Here is a 20677-nt window from a genome sequence, read left to right as displayed (position 1 = left end):
CTTTTTCCTTACATGAGTCATTCACATTATCTTCTGAGTCACTAGCCTTCTGTTTGTCGATTGTCTTCTCACTGTTCGCAGAGGCTATGATTTCTTCCTCAATCAAGTAATGTGCAACTGCCTCTTCTGCATTCAACTCAATCCAAGTAGCCAGGTAGTCTTGAGGCACCTCAATCCAAGGTGCCTCAAGACTGCCACCAAGTATGCTACAAGCAGTCTTTGCTTCTTGTTCTGAAAATGCTGCTAATTCAAAATTATTATTAGTGATCGTGTCTTTTCCAATACATTTTTTCAGCAGTTTTCACCTGCTGTTGAGCTTACTTTCTCTCATGCTAATCCAATATTGTATACATCTTTCAGTGTTGATGTTTTCAGAAATTCTAATGAGTTCACAACCAGCAAGTAGCTCCCCATGACAGTAGGCTTTGAAAGCTCGAATAATTTCCTGATTCATGGGCTTAATTAGTGCAGTTGCATTCCTTGGCAGAAATGCAACTTTGATCTTGATATCTCTTGATTTCAGGACATCGTATGAAGGATGAGCTGGGCAGTGATCCAACTGTAACAGAGCCTTTCCTTCAAGTTTTTTGGAAAGCAAGTGGTGTCTCACCAATTACACAAACTATGAAGGAAAAATATCACTCATCATCCAAGTGTTGGAGCTATTGCTATTTTTATAAATCATAGGTAGAGATTTCATGTTGACATGCTGAAAACACTAGGGACTCTGACTTTTATCAATGCAAAATGGCTTCAGCTTGTGATTTCTAGTCTTGACTGTGCACAGTAATGCAGTAATTCTCTCTTTGTCAGTTTTCATGCCTGCTTTGTTGGGTAACTTTTTAATATCCAGTGACTTGTCAGGGAGAAGTTTATTATAGTACAGCACTGTTTTATCACAGTAGCACTCAATTCACCATCTTGAATCACATTATGCAGAAATTCAGGAAATGCTTCTGCTGCTGATGTAATGTCACTAGCAAATTAGGCGTCTCCGTAGCCAGGTGGGAAGGAGCAGCAGTGCGTAGCACACGCTTCTTGATTAGACCGGGGTTCGAGTCCGTCACCACCAAATACGGAGGATGCGGAAAGGTCAGGGAATGACCACCGCATATCCCGGAGCAATATGGCCTTAGTTGCTAATACTCCTAAAAAAAAAAACCAAAATATCACTAGCAAATTCACCTACAAGACTAACCTGGGATATCCTAAGATGAGCCTTCCATATTCAAAGCCACCATTCAGAAGCTTTAAATGTGTCATCATCTCCACCAAGTAGCTTATGAAATTTAAGTGCCTGTGCTTTCAAACATATCTCATTTATCAGTACTCCTTCACTACACTTCTGTAGAAACTATTTGTATGAGCATCTGACCACATCCCTGTTTTTACAGTATAGTTTTCTTTCTTTGGAGGCCTACTTCATCTTCTATGGAATACATGAATGGAAACAATTTTTCCTTCTCTTTCATCCAACTGTGGATCATTCATTCTGGAATTCCACACTTGAAAAATATACCTGCATTTTGTTTTGACACCGTAAACTCTTTAACTTTTCTTCAACTATATAATTTTTGATTTTTGTGGTCAATACTTCAGTCCTATTGATTTACCATGTTTTGAGAAAGCTAAATCAAAACCAAACTGTCTAGCCTATCATAGTGCCAAAGTGAAGTAACGTGATTTCTCCATAAATCACTTTTGTCAGGTCATGTATATTTTTGTCTAGTTTAGCACTGAGCAGTTTTTGCTATCCTGAGTATAACTTTAATCAAAGAAAGGATGTCACATGCTGTTGTTTACAAAAATTTACTTCGTAATTTATGTAACACACTTGACAAGTGTTAGACATATTCCCTCCAGAGATAACTGCTTGTAATTAGCATTCCGCTGATATACTCTTTTAATGCATCTCTAGCTGAGGGGAGAAACTGGGTGTCTACAATAATTAGTCATTGATGAGTCCTGTTGTTTACAAAAATTACTCTGCAACTGAATACACTGAAGAAAATATAAAGCCAATTTTTTTTTTTTTTTAACACACTACTTTTTTTCATAATTTGTTTTGGTGGGCATGATCATACCTGCAGTATATCTGAAATTGCAGTATGAAGAGGTGCAAATATTAAGGCTGCAATGTATTTGCTTTATTTTTTTTTAATAGTTTGTATGGATTTACAGAAACACTATGACAGTTTCATTTTATTGATAACTTTCTCAAAGGACAGTCAAATTAAAATATTTTATATTTCTTGATTTTAGTGTTTTCTTTCTGTTGTTATTGTTGTTATTGTTATTTGGTTTTTAGGAGCATTAGCAACTAAGGCCATATTGCTCCAGGAATATGCGGTGGTCATTCCCTTGACCTTTCCGCATCCTCCGTATTTGGTGGTGACGGGCTCGAACCCCGGTCTAATCAAGAAGCGTGTGCTACGCACTGCTGCTCCTTCCCACCTGGCTACGGAGGCGCTTTTCTTTCTGTACACCTCCACCTTTTTATGCACGCACTTCCACTCACTATGCATCAATAAACAATGCTGAACAGCTGCAATTTTGTTCATTTGGTTATTGTTATCACTTCAGCTGAGTTCCAAAGTGATCACAATAAACAGTGCCACTATACATACAGGATGTTTCAATACTGCATGGAATATAGGCACATATTCTACAGCAAAAATTAGGTAAAAAAGTTTGCATAAACATTGTGTCTCAAAAGTCTATTCTCAAGATATTAAGCATTAATCATAAATTACAAAACCATGCAAAATGGCAAAACATTTTTATGTTCACATTTATGCTATAAATAAATAACTATATAAAATGGGCTTTTAAACAGTACAAAACATAAGTATCAACACAAATGCAAATAGTATTGTTCCACTGCAAGGATCATACAAATTACTCAGTTGTGAATAGCCACTATGACAGATCACACACCAGCAGTATCAGTTATGAATGATGGTGCACCATCCCTATTACTTGAGTTCCAGATTCCACTGTGACTCTTTTGTTATTTACAGTATGGCATCTGTTAAAGTAGAAGACATTATTATTGTGAAAGACATTGCAAACCTATTGACTTTTGCTACAGTAACTGATATGATTTTAATTTATGGTGTGGCTCATAAGAATTCTATTGCTGCGTTTGCAGATATGCCTAAAATTTTCCAACTCAATGGGTATTAAATCATAAAAATTTGCTATTTTGGAGAGATGGCTTAGAGAAACAGATACACTCAAACCATTATGAGTAAGCCCTAGCACAGGAAGATTTCAACAAACTGCAAACGTTGTTGTACTTCATGATGTATAAGTCTCCTATAAAATGTATCAGAAAATTATCATCACAGTGCATATACAAGAATTGTTGCCACAAGATATGAATAAATATATAAATGTTTGTCAGTGGCTTATTTTACAATGCGCATGTGATCCTCAATTTCTCAGCCATGTTCTCATTACAGATAAATCATGTTTTACAAAAAAAAAAAGGAATTCTAAACTCTCAAAACACTCATACCTGGGCCAAAGAAAACCCATATATGATTGTCGGTATTGATTATCAACATACCTTTTCCTTTAATGTTTGGCTTGGTGCTTTTGGAGAAAAACCTTATTGGTCCTTATTTTTACCATCAAGGCTTTCAGGAATGGCATACCTACATTTTCTGCAGAAACAAGTTGTGGAAGTTATTGGAAAACACACACCTCAAAAATCAGCAAATGATGTGGTTTATGAATGATGGTGCACCATTCCAGTTTTTCCATGGTGTTTTTGACGTTTTAAATGCAGAGTGCTATTCCAACCAATCTAGATGTTATTGCGCTCTGCATTTAAAACGTCAAAAACACCATGGAAAAACTGGGATGGTGCACTATCATTCATAAACCACATCATTTGCTGATTTTTGAGGTGTGTGTTTTCCAATAACTTCCACAACTTGCTTCTGCAGAAAATGTAGGTATGCCATTCCTGAAAGCCTTGATGGTAAAAATAAGGACCAATAAGGTTTTTTGTAGTTATCATACAAGGGTCACCTAACTTCACACCCATGGATTATGCTGTGCAGGGTCAAATGAAATCCATAATTTATTTTATGAGTATTATCATGCAAAACAAGCTGGGAAGTCACATCTTGGCATGTCTAATCAATTCAGAATAGTCCTAAAGTGATTAGACATGCCAAGGAATCATGGATTTGTCATGCTGAATGCGGCACAGAACAAAATGGAGACCACTTTGAATAGCTTTAGATGTTTTCCCTTTATTAAAGTTTAGTAATTTATGATTTATATTTAATATCTTGAAAATAAAGACTTTTGAGACATATGTTTACAGGAACTATTTTTAGCTGAAGAATATGCTCTTACATTTGTTCTGTGCAAATTTGAAATGCTGTGTGTGTGTGTGTTATTTTTTGGTTTTAATTTATTTATAAAAAGATATTCATAAAGTCATTTGTAACCATCAAATTATAAAACAATGAACAGAGATTTTGAAAAGTCAAACCAAATAATTACAAAAGTTTGGTTTTTTTTTAACCCAAACATACTTGTGTTTAATATGTCAATCAGATTCACTAATAGCTACAGTCAAACTTAAAAATTTTATATAGATTTATAAATACCATCTTTAGCATGGCATGACTGAAACTAGCATAGGGACATGTCAACAGAATGGTTTCCAGTTCCTTATTAACTATCTGTATACACCAAATTTAGGTATACAGACAGGTGTAGTTTTTCTTACAAGTAATTTGGCTATGAGAAAAACAGAAAAATGTTCACAACTATTTGTTAAAGATGATACAACAAGTTAAGTACTGTAGTTAGGTACACAATGCATAAAACTGTTTATACAATTACCAAATAACATACCTCAGGGTTTAATAACTTCTATACTGTACCCAAAAGGTGTTTACCAAAACTTTCCATGACCACATGATAGTCATGCAGTCTTGTGGTTGTTAGATGAGATTCACCTGTGCACCCACCTCCCTTCAAGAAGTACTACAACAGCACTTCTTAAGGGGAGATGGATGCACAGAGAAAAATGGGTTAACCTATTGACACGAAGTTGGCAAAAATATCTCTAAGAATACTCTAAATAACTCTTGAAAATCAAAAACGTCTCAGAATCTGCTATTAAATATTTATAACAGTGTGTTGGAAGGAGGACTGGGAAGTTATGGAATCAGAACTGGGGTTCAAGCCTTCCCAAGGACCAACGCTAAAATACTGAAATATAAAATTTCATCAGAAAACAGGCCTTGAGCGTTAAAATTTTTAGAATTAAATAATAAAATTTTGTGAAAATCTGTCCAATGGAAGTCAAGTTGTTGCATATTTATGGACAGATGAATGTGGTAATGGCAATTTCGTGCATTTTTAAGCAAGCCTAACAAGGCAATGGAACCCACATAAAATTCACCTAAAGTTCTTCTTTTTCACCCTGACTGTACTGTACTGATTTACTTATTGAAGTTTTGATATAAATGCTTAAAGTAATACTCACACTACAAATATGGTAAAATTCTGAGTTCTAAAAGAAAAAAATCTTTACCTTATTAAGATTTTTATTCTGATATATTTTTTATAATCTGTCCTTTGAAAATTTTTAAAGAATTAACTTTTTGCAATTTTTATTAGTATTAGCAATGGCCACATAGCATAAAGAAGCCTATGGCTTATGCTGCTGCACTAGCTAAAAAAAGAGAAGAAATTTTTAAAAAATAAATAATTAATAAAAGAAAAGGAAATGGACAACCTATGCATTTCTCTCCTCTCATAGGTAATTATCCAGCTGACCTTTGAATTCCCCAGCCTGTCAGCCTCTACCATCCATGTAGGTAACTTATTACAGTAATTTATAACTCGCTGGCTAAAATAAAACTTCCTGCAATCCAGTCTAAACATCTCCCATAACTAGGATTTATGGCCCCTAGTTCTAGAATCATTTATAACTTTTATAATTGTAAAAATTTTGTCCTCATTCATTTTACTTATACCTCTCAGAGCCTTAAACACCTCAATCAAGTCTCCTCTAAGGTGACTAGTTTCCAAGCTCTGCAACCCACATATTCAAAGTCCTTCCTCAAATGGATGCCTTTTGCCAATCTCACCAGGCAAGTTACCCATCTTTGGACCTTTATACAAGGATTGTGTTTTCATCGCAATACTCCAGAACTCAATCTTTCTTGAGTTCTGGTGGAATGCGATAAAAATCAGAGATACAAACCTTGTAAATATAATAAATCATAAAAAATAATCTCACATAATTATAAATAGGTGATGATAAATTATCTAATTGATACCTCAACCAAACAAAAACCTAACGGCTACCATCTGAAGAACAACAAATCATTAACTTAACCTGGATCTGACCAGGGCATAAACTGGAGCCATTATCTGAACTTGACCACTCACACGGACGGGACAACATGTCCCAGGAATGGCACTGGAAGACTAGACAAAGACAATGTGCAATTTGCTGCCAAAACATCATTTGGCGATCTGAACTGGGTACCCTCACGCAGTTCACTTTCCATCCCTTCCCTTGGCAGGAAGGGGATGGTTACTATGTACCCTTCCCCCCCATCTTCACCTGGTGAAGCATGGGCCTGCCCTGCCGACTTTTGGGGTTATCTTCACTACTGACCCCATATTTCTGTCTCTCACCCCCCCCCCAGTCTTCAGTCTCCTTTCCCTCTCTAGCTATCTCATGACTAGCATTTGACCCTCGTCAAAACTACACAAGCCCCATACTCAAAATTTTTTAACTCTACCCCATATAACTTATACCTCTTTTGGCCTAACCCAATTTCTAGTGTTTCTTCCCCCCCCCCCTTTTTTAATAGGTCCTAGCCACTGAAATCTCAGGAAATTAGGTGGCAGGACCTGCCAGAGTAAATAGTAAATCTCTAAAAAACTGGTGTACCTGGTCTGCCTCCACGAAGTATAATATGGGCAACAGTGGGTCCCATTTGTGACCCAACGGCTAAAAGACCAGATGAACAATGGTACAAAACATTACACACCACAATATCCATACACTTTTAAATCTCTGGCCTCTACAGTGTTCTGTATCACACCGCAATGTATACTATGCGGAGATGGAGGAAACCCCTGGTGCCATTAGACCCTAAACATACTATAAACTATCTAATTGATAAACTGAACCAAATTCTAATCAGTTTTTGCTAACTGATTAAATGAACCAATTTCTACTTTACATGGAATTTTACTACTCTAAAAAAATTTAAAAAATTGACATTCATATTTTTACATACATTCCTATTACATACATTACATATATTCCCATTCATATTCTGTCCCTTTAGTGGAAAACAAATGCAAAAATTATTTTACAATAATAACCTCATACCTGATGCAGGTGATTCAAACATGTTAATTCCAAGTCATCAGTTTGGTCCTCCTGTTCATAATAAATTTAAAAAAATAATAAAAAAACAATTAATAAAGATGCAAAATTTTTAAAAACTTGAAAATCTCATTGTTTCAAACTATACAAAATCAAATCACTACTGATATGTTCATTGAATGGCAAACTACTAGATACAGGAGCATATTACTCCATGCAATTCCACTACATGCATTTGAAAAGAATATCTACTTCCATTAGGATAAAAATATAAAATATTAAGGTATACTACATTGTTACATGCTCACACACTTACAAAATAATTTTGAAAAGATACATTGGAAATTTAGACAAAAAACATAGCCATCTTAAAACTGTGAAAATTTAAAAATTATGTGATGATTAACTATAGATTAACTATCTATAGGAAAATTCTCCAAAATATTATTATTTGGAGAATTTTGAGCAGCTAACAGTATAGCATGCTGATTAAAATAGATATACATCCTTCACTCCATATTTGTGAACTTGCTATTTGGAAATCATGAATTTTCTTTGAATGTTGCTTGAGAATGGGCTCTTCAATACTGAAATTCATCACCTTACAACACCTGCACAGGTGTTGTAAGCTTTGCAGGTGTTGTAAGCTGCACAGGTGTTACAAGCTTACAACACATGCACAGGTGTTGTAAGCTTTCAGTTGAGCTATAACTATCTCACACTTGTGTGTTACATTAGCATGCAATTCACTGTTCAAACAGCAACAACTTGCAAAGTATAAATTTGATTTTTGTTTATTTTAAGCAAATGAAACTAGCTATATATAGAACTTCAAAATTATAAAATAAATTATTTTAAATCATCTATTTTATAGTAATATACTAATACACAATGCCATCTAAAACATCATGAACCACTTATATAATGCACAAAAGTCCTAGAGCAGGCAAACTCTACACTCAAGTTTAAAATTAATGTTTTTATGTTTTCTAAATCTTTAAGTTCATTCTTCCTGCTGAGAAATGGGAAGGGGCAGCCTTCAAAACATCTCAAAATTTAATTTCAACACTATAAATTATTTGGGGAAACATAGAAGGAATGAATATTATAAAGTACGTAGGCAGTTTATATATATATATATATATTGCTCTTATTAAATGGCTTCCATTATACTACATTCATTTTTAATACTGCATATCTGGTGTACATCATTCTTCATCAGAATACTGTTCTCAATTAAATTTGAATTTATTCTGAATGCAGAGATGGTTTCAATCATTCACTACTATCTGTAAAACAATTGCTAAACTAATTTTTCTATTTAAATTTCTTCATAAATCAAAAAATAAAATAAAATATATAATAATCAAAATCTTATTGAAACAACACTGTATTCAAAAGGTTAATCAAAATAACAATTTACCTCTGATTTTAAATTCTCCCAAACAATATGCAAATCATGAAGGTATTGCCTGATTTGTGGAGTACATCTTAAAACCTGCAAAACTGAATTTGCATAACAGGTATTTCCAAGATTCTGCAGTGATGCTATAAGCGGCTTTTGATTATACTCTAGAATGTTAAAATTATTCTGGAAATCAAATGCTATATTCTGTCCTTTGGACTTCATTCTAGTATCAGATAAAGCCAAAGTATAATCTTCCTGGTTTCTATAAGTCAAAATTTCCTTTATCTTTAATTCTTCTGTGAGGTCTCCAACATGTGAAAGGGACTTATTTTCATAACTATTAAAAATGTTGTTGACTTTTCCATACATCCTCATATTTTCTTCTTGAAAGGATAAGTTGTCCTCAACATGAATAGTCGTATGTAATTTTTGATTAATTATCTTTGAATCTGAATTATCACTATTCGGTCTTCTTTTCTGGCTTTGCAAAGACAATCTGCTTCGTTTAGAATGGCAGACTGGACTAGTTTGCTCATTTTTATCTTTCATTATTCAAAATATTTGTCAAGAAGCAGTACTTCTTCCTTTTATCAGATACAGAATTAGGCTCCTTTACATTTTGAAGAAAAGATCTGTAAAAAAAATTTTTTTTTTTAAATTTAATATATATTGAAAAAAATTGAATGAACACACACACACATTATACTTATATATAAAGGAAAATATAGGAAGTGTATTTTAGAAGTTTTCATTATGTCAGGGCCAGTGTGTAATGGTTTGCACAAGTGATCAGTTTACGTGCGGAGCCTGCCTGATTGTCTCTTGTATACAGGATTTTTTGACAATGGTGGGCCAAAATCTACAGATCATTTTACAGACAATAAAAAAGTAACTTTTTTTTTTTTTTGACAGATGCAGAAAAAGCACACGTTCTTACATCATTTAGCATACTAATACTAATATTTTACTAGTTTAATTCTTACCTTAATAATGGTTCATACAGATCCACTTATGCACATAAAATATATACACATAATTTAATAACTCATAAATCTTATAAATGAATAAATTTAATTTATAACTGGTAAAATGCAATATTACTATTGAACAATTAATAATAACATCACAAAGAAGGGAAGAAAGTGACACGTAGCTATTAGTAGGAAAAAGATATTCAATGAATAGGGTTCATCTCTGCTGCAGGGAGGTGAATGCATTACTAGCTACTAATGCTCCTCTTTGAAAGACTCTTTACAAAATCATTAAAATACTTAAAAGAATTTTTATCAGTAAACAATATATTTAGTTTCTCAATTTTAGAGAAGTCTCCCTTTCTTGTCTTTCTCTTAGATCCATGTAATGGTTATAATACAGCACAACATAAATGTCAAGCCCAGGTTCTCCACAAGGGCACCTGTCATCAACTGCCAAGCCCAGTTTAGATAACTTGAGCTTCAAACCATGGCTGGTCACCAGTATTTTGTTATGACTAATGTTACTTGGAAGCAGGAACGAATAATATCAGAATTGTTCATGTGTCTTTGCCATATATGAATCAATTCATCATTTAATTGCCTCTTATTCCAATTGATTTAAAAACCATCATGACTGACCTCACCAGCCATACATGACTTGACACTCAAGACCTCCTGGGAGATGCCCCACTTAGAAAGAGAGGTATGCAAGACCTGCTTGAATACAAGCAAGTTAGCTAGTATCTTCCTGGCCAAAACCTGCAGAGCATCAGTAAAAACTATTCTATATGCCTTGGTTATGTCCAGAAGAGCAACTCTCTGCACTGGTAATGAATGATTTTTGATTATCCCATTTGTTACCCTTGCATGCCAAGCTCCAGAGGTACAAGTTATAAGAGACAAATAAACATTCATATAACATATTTAAACTCAACCCTTTTATACCCCATTCAACTCTAATAACATGTTTGAACTTAGTATATAGGGCTTCCATTTTATTCTTAAGATAATAACATGTTTTGTAAAAATTAATCTCTGTTCTAGACACAATCCCAGGTATCTGATCTGGCGAATGTATCTCAAGGAGACACTTCCAGGTCAAACAAAAGGAGGGCTTGTGAGACTAAGCTTACCCTTAAGTAACACTGAAATAGTTTTACTTTCAGAAATAAGCAGTAAATAAATTTCTAGTTTGTGGGTATTTAGCCTTTCCTTTAAAATCACCAATGTGTTAGAAACATGGTCTTCAAGTTGTTTTCTGGAATGGCCATACACAACAATTTAATGAATTACCAAGTCACATGCATAAGCAATAGAATCTTCACTCTCAATATCATGTGGTAAAAACTCATCCATTACAATATACCATACAGAGGGTCCTAGTATAAATCCCTGGGAACAGCCTCTTTCCACTACTATGATTTCTTCCAAATATTTAATTCTTTACAGTTACCTTACAATCATGAAAATAACTCTTGAAGATCATATATAAATTTCTTGAAACATTAGCAGTAGCTTTCAAAGTTTCACTACAATGGTTTTCAAAGAGTGTGTGTGTTCATAACCCACTGATCCTGAAAGGTAGGTGGGATATGAATATCAACATGATTATAAACTAAAGATAACATATCAACGTTAATAGCTTTCCATAATTACAGTTGGGCCTTTGTGCTCATTGTGGATATTTTTCTGAAATAAAAAAAGGTGGGAGGGGGCTGGAAGGTTTGCTGAATGAAAAAAGAGGAATGAAGGAGGAGAAAAGAAAAATATTCTTTAGCACAAGAAATATTAAAACAATGTTAAGTGGCAAAAATGATGTCAATAAAAATTATTAAAATACAGTTTTCAATACAACAAAAGTAAAGTTAGTATATTATTATGCATTTTCTTCATTTTTATAAAATTTTAAATCTTCAAATATATTTCTGTATTTCAAAATATATTCAAATATGTATACACTAAACTCTTTAAAATCTGGCACCCCGGGGATTGAGAGGTGTCAGATTTTAGATAGGTACACCTAATGGTTAAGCAGTTTTAGAGAACATTTCAATGAATATTAACCACAAACTGAACTTATTTACATCTGTAAACACTTTTAAAAACTATTTTGTCCATTCATCTGTTTTTGTGATGAGAATCCAAATTGCATAGTCTTAATTCTCACATCAGAACAAACTTGACTTTGTATTGAGTTGACCTAGTTAGACTGCACTATGTTAAACAGATAGCTTTATCTATATTACAACTTCAAAAATTGATTTTGTGTATTACATGCCAGCTCACATCAAATAACTTCTTTACAACTGTTTTGTATGAGTGTTATTAGTAGAGACCACTTGCTATCTGAGGAGAGACCAGTTAGTTCTGACACAGGCTACTAGAGCAGTCTCATCATTTAAACAATCGGCATGCCACTTAAGTGGAAAATGACACAAGAAAGCAACTGTATATAGCATCACACACGCACACCCTTACCCTCCAAGAATTAGTCTAGTTCTTCCTTGAATTTATCATCCACTTCCCCAACAATAGATCAAATCCTATTCCAACAATCAACCACTTACTGGCTGAAGGCAAACTTCCACACATCTATCTTTCTATCCTGCAACCATCCTTCCTCAATCAACTTAAATTTATACCCCTCAGCAGTGTTTATTTATCAGCAGTGTTTATTATCAGCAGTGATTATCAGTATTTATCAGCAGTGATTATCAGCAGTGTTTATTTATTCATTAAGAATTTGCAGATAAAGAAACCACTATGTGACAGTGATCACAGTGTACTGATGTGGGATTTACTTGTTATTGTAGTAACTACCATCAAGGGTAAAGGGAAGGGTTTTTGCTTTCGTAAAGGTGACTACAGTGGTCTCAGATAGTTTTTAAATTCTATACAGTGAGATCAACTGATGTTAAAAACAGCAAATTCTAAATGGGAAGCCTTCAAGAATTAATCTTGGAAGCTGCCAGGCTTTTCATACCAACTAAGAAATACTGTTCAAGATTTAGATATAAATGGATGTCAGATGAACTAATGAGGCTCGTGGCAGAGAAGAAAAATGCATGCGATGCATATAAATTATCAGGTAACATAGAAGTGTATAGCAGATATAAGCTAGTCTGTAATCAAGTTACAAAGGAGGTTAGGCAAGTGAAGGCTGATTATGAAAAATCCATGGCAAAGGATGTAAGAAAAACAACAAAGACTTCTTTACTTATGTAAACTCTCAAAGGAAGGGGATGAATCAGATTGGTCCACATGATTTTGGTGGTTTCACTGTTGATGATCCTGCTCAGATAGCTAACAAACTGAATGAGTATTTTGCATCTACATTCACACAAGGAATTCTGCAGACAAGTTGAAAACAGAAGCTCATTAAATTCTAAGAGGGAGCTAATTGATTTTGTAATAACGGAAAGCAAAGTGGAGGGAAAATTCTTGATGTTAAATATAAAAAAGGCAACTGGGGTAGATGGAATCTATCCAGTTATATTGACGGAGGCAGTGAGAGAAATAAGAAAACCCTTAGACATAATTAGGGAAGAATTCTTAGATTCAGTGGAGGTCCCCATGGACTGAAGATGTGAAATGTATCCCCAATTCATAAAGGGGATTCAAAGGGTGACACAAATAATTTTAGACCTGTTAATTTAACTTCTGTTCTGGAGAAAATAATGGAGTCACTAGTTAAAGAAGTGTAGCAGGATCATCTAGACAAGACTGCAATAACAGTTCAAATAGAGCATGGGGTTTGTTAAGGGGATGTCTTGTCAGACCAATATGATTGATAGTACAATGTGGTCATAAAGGAACTAGATGTAAAAAATAGTTTTGATATCATATACTTGGATTTCAGGAAAGCTTTTGATATTGTTGCACATAGAAGACTGCTATACAAATAGGAGTGGTATGGCATATTAAGGGCAATTTGCTGCAATGGATAAAGGGATAGTTGAGTGGGAGATGGCAGAGAGTGGTAATAAATGGACACTGCTCTTCATGGACTAATGTTATAAGTGGAATCCCCTGGGTTTGGTGCTGGGCCCATTGTTGTTTTGTGTATTTATCAATGATATCGATGAAGGTATATCAGGCTTAATGACCAAGTGTGCAGATGATACAAAGGTTGGCAGTGTTGTTAATGATAGTAAAGACAGTGTGCTACTGCAACAGGATCTAGAAAAGTTAGGCAGATGAGCTGAGAAGTGGCAACTGAAGTTTATTATTATTATTATTATTAGCCATAAGATGCAAAGAAGCCTGAGGCTTATGCTGCACCAGCCAAAAAAAAAAAATTTCTGAATTACCCAGATAGAGAGAGAGAGAAAGAGGGTTAGAAGTAGAAGGGAATCACCAAGAAAGAGAAGAATGATGATATCCAGCTTAGGACCCTGGGTGTAGCAAGCCCATACTCACCAGATGTGAGCCCCTGGGGGAAACACTGATAAATGCAAAGCACTGCATATGGGTAGCAGTAACCCAAGAGAAACGTACCAACTGTGTGGTACTACACTCAGGGAAGTGAAGAATGAAAAAGACCTGGGGGTAATTGTGCAGTTAGATATGAAGTTCTCTGAGCAGTACAGATGGGCTACCAGAGCAGGCCATGGAATCTTGTCAAAGATATATAGGAATTTTGCTAGCAAGGATAAGGAGGTGATTATTCCATTGTATAATGGTCAGGCCATACCTTGAGTACTGCATACAGGTCTGGAGGCCTCATTTTAGGAAGGATGTAGAGTGCCAAAACGAATACAGATTTTGGTTTTGGTTTTTTTTTTTTTAGGAGCATTAGCAACTAAGGCCATATTGCTCCGGGATATGCGGTGGTCATTCCCTGACCTTTCCGCATCCTCCGTATTTGGTGGTGACGGGCTCGAACCCCGGTCTAATCAAGAAGCGTGTGCTATGCACTGCTGCTCCTTCCCACCTGGCTACGGAGGCGCCTAAGAATACAGAGAATGGCAACAAGATTGGTGAGAGGAACAAAGGGGAGTGCTTTTATAAAGAAAGGTTTAAGTTCTGCAAATTACAGTGTTTGGAGACTAGGAATCTGCGCGGCGATCTTACTGAGGTGTATAAGGTCTTGAATTGTTTGAGCAGGCTCAATGCTGATGGGATTCTTCCGTTTGCTGAGATCAAGTACCTGAGGGGCATATATTCAAATTGAGGAAAGACAGTTGTAGAATATTTATCCAGAAGTTTGGCTTTAAGCTGCAGGTAACTGACTGCTGGAAAAGACTTCTATGTATTGTTGTGGAAGTTGATAGCTTAAATAAATTTAAGACTGAACTACACAAACGTTTGGAGTGACCGGACGGGTGAAATGGGAAGGTTTTTTTTTTTTTTTTGACTGATGCTGTATAAGCTTGCTTTCTTGCATCATATGTCTCTGTTAATGCTAATGATAAAGTACAGGTCACTGTTCAAAAAAAAAAAAAAAAAAAGACATGAGGTAGTCATTTAAATTTGAAAGTGTCTGTAATTCTGCCCAGACAAGATAGGAGGGAGTATATTATGAGAGCCTTATCGATCAATTTAGCCCTGGAGAGATTGTGCAAGGCTTAAGGGGTAGAATTTTTCTCAGCCTGGTCTGTGCTTGTTAACAGGAGAGACTGCTTCTACAGAGATGGGATACACTTAAATAGAAAGGATGTAAGAATATTTGCTGATGCTATCGAGGCAGTGTTAGGTGGCTTGGAAAACTGCGGGGGGATTAACAGATTAATATAACACAAAAAAGTGGGGGAATTAACAGATTAATAAACTAACGAAAGTCCTCGTAAAGACTATTGGCTTCATCGGATTCACTCACATAGTTTTTAATTATTCTTCTTCTCTTTATTTCGATGACAACCAAGGATTGGATGTGTACACTTCTATTTCCTTGCGCCTATTTAACTCAGTCAACTTTTACCTACTTCCCTCCCTTTTAATTTTTCAATTCAACAATTCAACTTAAACATTAACCACGCTACCTAAGTAAACCATCGCAGATTAATTTCAAGGTGAGTACCGCTTTTTAAGCTTTCGCTATTCCTTTCTAGTCTATTAACACGGTACTTGAAGATTTCTAAAAATTTCGTATTGTCAGATTAATATATTAACAGTAGCCACAGGCATAGGTGAAAGTGATTCTTGCACTGCTTCTATTGGAATGAGCAGCAGCCTGGAAAGCAAGTTGCTGGAGATTTCAAGGACTGCTGGTAGTCTGTTGTTGTTGTTATTTGGTTTTTAGGAGCATTAGCAACTAAGGCCATATTGCTCCGGAGATATGCGGTGGTCATTCCCTGAACTTTCCGCATCCTCCATATTTAGTGGTCACGGGTTCGAACCCCGGTCTAATCAAGAAGCGTGTGCTACGCACTGCTGCTCCTGCCCACCTGGCTGCGGAGACGCTGTGCTGGTAGACATTGCGGAACAAGTAAATACATCGGCTGTGTTGGGCTAGCTAAGAATAGGAACACGTGCATGTATACTTGTGTGTACACCAATGCTAGGAGTTTTAGTAAATAAATTTGATGAATTTGAGGTGCTGGTCAAGACATCAAAGACTGATATTGTTGGGATATCAGAGATGTGGTGTCACACAGATATAACAAATGCATAATTGGAATTTGGGGAGTGTAATGTGTACAGAAAGGATAGACAGGAAAGGAAGGGAGGAGGGATTATGCTGTTAATTAAGAAAGACAAAATCTAAGAAAGTGCATCCAGTTGACATTGGAGGACAATGCAATGTTGAGTCACTGTAATGCGACATACGCACTGGGAAAGGGTAAATGAGAGTAGGTGTGTGTTATAGGCCTAATGAATCTAATGAGTATAATGAGAAATTGTGCAGAAAAATAGTGGGCCAGTAAATCAATGTCTTATAATGGGGGATTTTAACTTTCCAGATATTGACTGGAACTTGTGGGTTGGTCACTCGTACACTAGCAAGACTTTTGGGGATTTATTGGATGATTGTTTTCTACAGCAGCACGTTCGAGTGGCAACCAGAGGGGGTAATACTCTTGATCTGATTACCAGCAGTGATTCTTCATGTGTTAAGAATCTGCAGATAAAGGACCCATTAGGTGGCAGTGATCACAGTGTACTTATGTGGGATTTACTTAAAGATGTAAATACCATCAGGGGTAAGGGGAAGGGATTTTGCTTTCGTAAAGGTAACTACAGTGTTCTCAGAAATTTTTTAAATTCTATTCAGTGGGATCAACTGATGATGTTATCAACTGTGAATTTTAAATGGGAAACATTCAAAGAATTAATCTTGGAAGCTACTAGGTTTTTCATACTAACTAAGAAATAATGTTCAAGGTTTAGGCCAAAATGGATATCAGATGAATTAATGTGGCTAGTGGCAGAGTAGAAAAATGCATGGGAGGATGCATATAAATTATCTGGCGACACAAGCCTATGGCAGATATAAGCTAGTCTGTAATCAAGTCGCAAAGAAGGTTAGGCAGGCGAAGGCAGATTACGAGAAATCTTTGGCAGAGGATGCAAAGAGTAGCCCAGTGGTCAGGAGCGAGAGTGCATAGCACGCGTTCCTTGAGTGCACCGGAGTTCAAGCCCGTGACTACTAAATACGATAAATATTTGTACTGACGATTTATTGTAAACTCTACTGACTTGGTTGTCGTGCCGGAGTATAAACAGAAAATTTATTTATTATTTATCTTTACTTATATAAACTCTAAAGGAAGAGGTTGAATCAGATGGGACCACTTGATATTGATGGTTTGACTGTTGATGATCCTACTCAGATAGCTGACAAACTGAATGAGTATTTTGCATCTACATTCACACAAGGAATTCTGCAGACAAGCTGAAAACAGAAGCTCATTAAATTCTAAGAGGGAGCTAAATGATTTAATAATAACTGACAGCAAAGTGGAGGAGAAATTGTTGAAGTTAAACATAAGAAAGGCACCTGGGGTGCATTGGATCTATCCAGTTATATTAAAGGAGGCAGCGAAGGAAGTAAGCAAACCCTTAGCCATAGTTATGAGAGTATCCTTTTTACAGGGGAGGTCCCTGCTGTGAAAATGTATCCCCAATTGACAACTGGGGATCAAAGGGGGACACGAATAATTATTATAGACCTGTTAGTTTAACTTCTGTTCCATGGAAAATAATGGAGTCACTGGTTAAAGAAGCATTGCAGGATCATTTAGACAAGACTATAGTAATAATTCAGACACAGCATGGGTTTGTTGAGGGGAAGTCTTGTCTGACCAATTTGATTGGATACTGATGTGGTTACAAAGGAACTGGATGCAGAAAAATAATTTTGATATCATATACTTGGGTTTCGGGAAAGCTTTTGATACTGTTGTTCATGGAAGTCTACTGTACAAATTGAAGCAGTATGGCATTAAGGGCAAGTTGCTACAATGGATAAAAGGATGGTTGAATGGGAGAAGACAGAGAGTGGTAATCAATGGACACTGCTTTTCATGGACTAATGTTATTAGTGGAGTTCCCCAGGGTTCGGTGTTAGGCCCATTGTTGTTTTGTATATTTATCAATGATATTGATGAAGGTATATCAGTTTTGCAGATGATACAAAGGTTTTCAGGGTTGTTAATGACAGTAATGACAGCATGCTACAGCAACAGGACCTAGAAAAATTGGTCAGATGAGCTGAAAAATGACAACTGAAGTTTGACATTGACAAATGCAAAGTACTGCATATGGGTAGCAGTAACCCCAGAGAAATGTACCAACTGTGTGGTACTACACTCAGGGTAGTAGAGAATGAAAAAGACCTGGGAGTAATTGTGCAATCAGTTCTAGCAATTCTTGTAAATGATATACAGGGTGATTATCCCTTTGTATAAATGAATGGTCAGACCACACCTTGAGTACTTTGATCAGGTCTGGATGGTTCATTTTAGGGAGGTTGTTGAGTTGCTAGAACGAGTACAGAGAAGGGCAATAAGACTGATAACAGAAAAGAATGGTTGCTCTTAAAAAGAAAGGCTAAAGTTTTGCAATTGCAGCATCTGGAGACTAGGTACCTGCGAGGTGATCTGAATGAGGTGTATAAGGCCTTGAGTAGTTTAGGCAGGATCAATGCTGATGGGATTCTTTCTCTTGCTCAGATTACAAACCTGAATGGGCATAAATTCAAACTGAGGAAAGACAATTGTGGAAAGATGTGTGGAAATTTTCCTTTAGCCAGCGGGTAGTTTTGGTGATTGTCAAAACAAACTTTTATCTGTCATTGTGGAAGTTGATTGCTTAAATAAATTCAAGGAAGAACTGAAAAACGTTTAGAGAAAAAGAATGGATGGGTGAAATGGGAACTGTTTTTTTTTTTTTTTTTTTGGGCTGATACTGTATAAGCTTGCTTTCTTACATCTTATGTTTTTACTAATCGTAATGCTAACCTCCTTTGTAACTTTTTTACAGACTAATTTATATCTACTATAGTCTTCTGTATCATTTGATAATTTATATACATCCCATGCACTTTTCTTCTCTGACACATGTCTCAATAGTTCATCTAACATCCATTTAGAACTTGAACAGCATTTTTTCATTGGTATGAAAAGCCTAGCTTCTTTGATTACTTCCCTGAATGCGTCCCATTTAGAATTTGCTGTTGGCAACATCATTTGGTCTCACTGCACAGAATTTAAATGCTCTCTGAGACCACTGCCACTGTAGTCACCCTTAAGAAAGCAAAAGCCTTTCTCTCTACCCTTGACAATAGTCTCTACTGACAATAGTCTCTCTACCCTTGACTATGTCTTTAATTAAATTCCACATTAAATTCCAAAGTGCAAATCCAGTGAGTCTTTTACCTGCAGATTCTTAATGCCTGTAGAATCACTGCTGATAACCAAATCAAGAGCATCGCTTCCTCTTGTTGCCTCTCTAACATCCCCTGTAGAAAACAGTCATCTAAGAAATCTAGAAAAGTCTTGCTAGTGTGTGAGTGACATCAACCCACAAATTCCTGTCACCATCTGTAAATTTAAAATCCTCCATCATAAGACATTCTGAATGACTGGCCTTCTCTATGTGTCTATATAGCTGTTTGGTATATTCATCGCAGTCATTAGGCCTATAACACACTTCAACTCTCAATTTTATTTTCCCAGTGCTTATATCACACTAGACTGATTCAACATTGCACTGGTCACTTATGTTGACTGGATACACTACCTTAGATTTAATATGCTTCTTAACTAAGAGCATAACCTTTCCACCCCTCGTGTCCTGTCTGTCCTTCCTGTATACATTGTACTCCCCATATTCAAAAACCATCTCTCCGCAATCCCTACAATGTCCGTTTTTGATGATTAATCAGTACTTCAAAATTCATCAAACTTATTTACAATGCTCTTAGCATTAGTGTACATGCAAGTGTATATGCACATATTCTTACTCTTAAGTAATGGAATACCAGAGCAATTCATTGTAAAGGCAAGTTTTTTCTGCTATGAGAATTAAGGTCATTGCATTATCTATGCATTTTAAATCCTATTAACCACAAAAACAGTTTAAAGGACAAGATAGTCTTACAAACATCTTATAAAAAAAGAAATGCTACTCTTTTTTGTATAGATTCTTAATGATAAATGCAATCATTTATACAAGTGCAGGATTACTTTATTAATATTTCCGGATTGTAAAATGTTGATTTTTTTTGTAAAATGTGCCACATTTTAAAGAATTCTGGTTTGTAAAGTGCCATTTTTAAAGAATTCTGGATTCTAAAGTGCTGGCTTTTATAGAGTTTTCTCTACATTTGTGTTTGTGTACTGTATAGACCTACTGCATGTAATATGTGGTTGGTTTTTTTGAAATTTTTGGTGCATTGACTACTTTGATCATGGTGCACCGTGTTCACATGATGTGCTAGGTCATATAATTTCTGTTGTGTATTATATCTAC

The 20677-nt window shown here is 35.6% G+C and overlaps 1 protein-coding gene across 1 annotated transcript in view; it reads right to left on the bottom strand.

The window, feature by feature from the left end:
• LOC150076055 (ubiquitin carboxyl-terminal hydrolase 12/46 homolog) overlaps positions 1–20677 on the bottom strand; it is a 94019-nt gene that overhangs the window by 56000 nt on the left and 17342 nt on the right. The window contains exons 2-3 of the mRNA XM_090387243.1: positions 8805–9421; positions 7385–7435 (exon numbers count right to left, since the gene is read on the bottom strand). Of these exons, the coding sequence (XP_090243369.1) occupies positions 7385–7435; positions 8805–9338 (585 nt within the window). The 5' untranslated portion in view covers positions 9339–9421. The remainder of the gene's footprint in view (positions 1–7384; positions 7436–8804; positions 9422–20677) is intronic.

This window comes from Mastigoproctus giganteus, chromosome 13 (genome assembly GCF_048544385.1).
Source record: "Mastigoproctus giganteus isolate SK-2022 chromosome 13, ASM4854438v1, whole genome shotgun sequence".
In the NCBI taxonomy this organism is placed as follows: domain Eukaryota; kingdom Metazoa; phylum Arthropoda; class Arachnida; order Uropygi; family Thelyphonidae; genus Mastigoproctus; species Mastigoproctus giganteus.
Note: the sequence above shows the minus strand (reverse complement) of the source record. Positions and strands in the feature narration are given on the sequence as shown.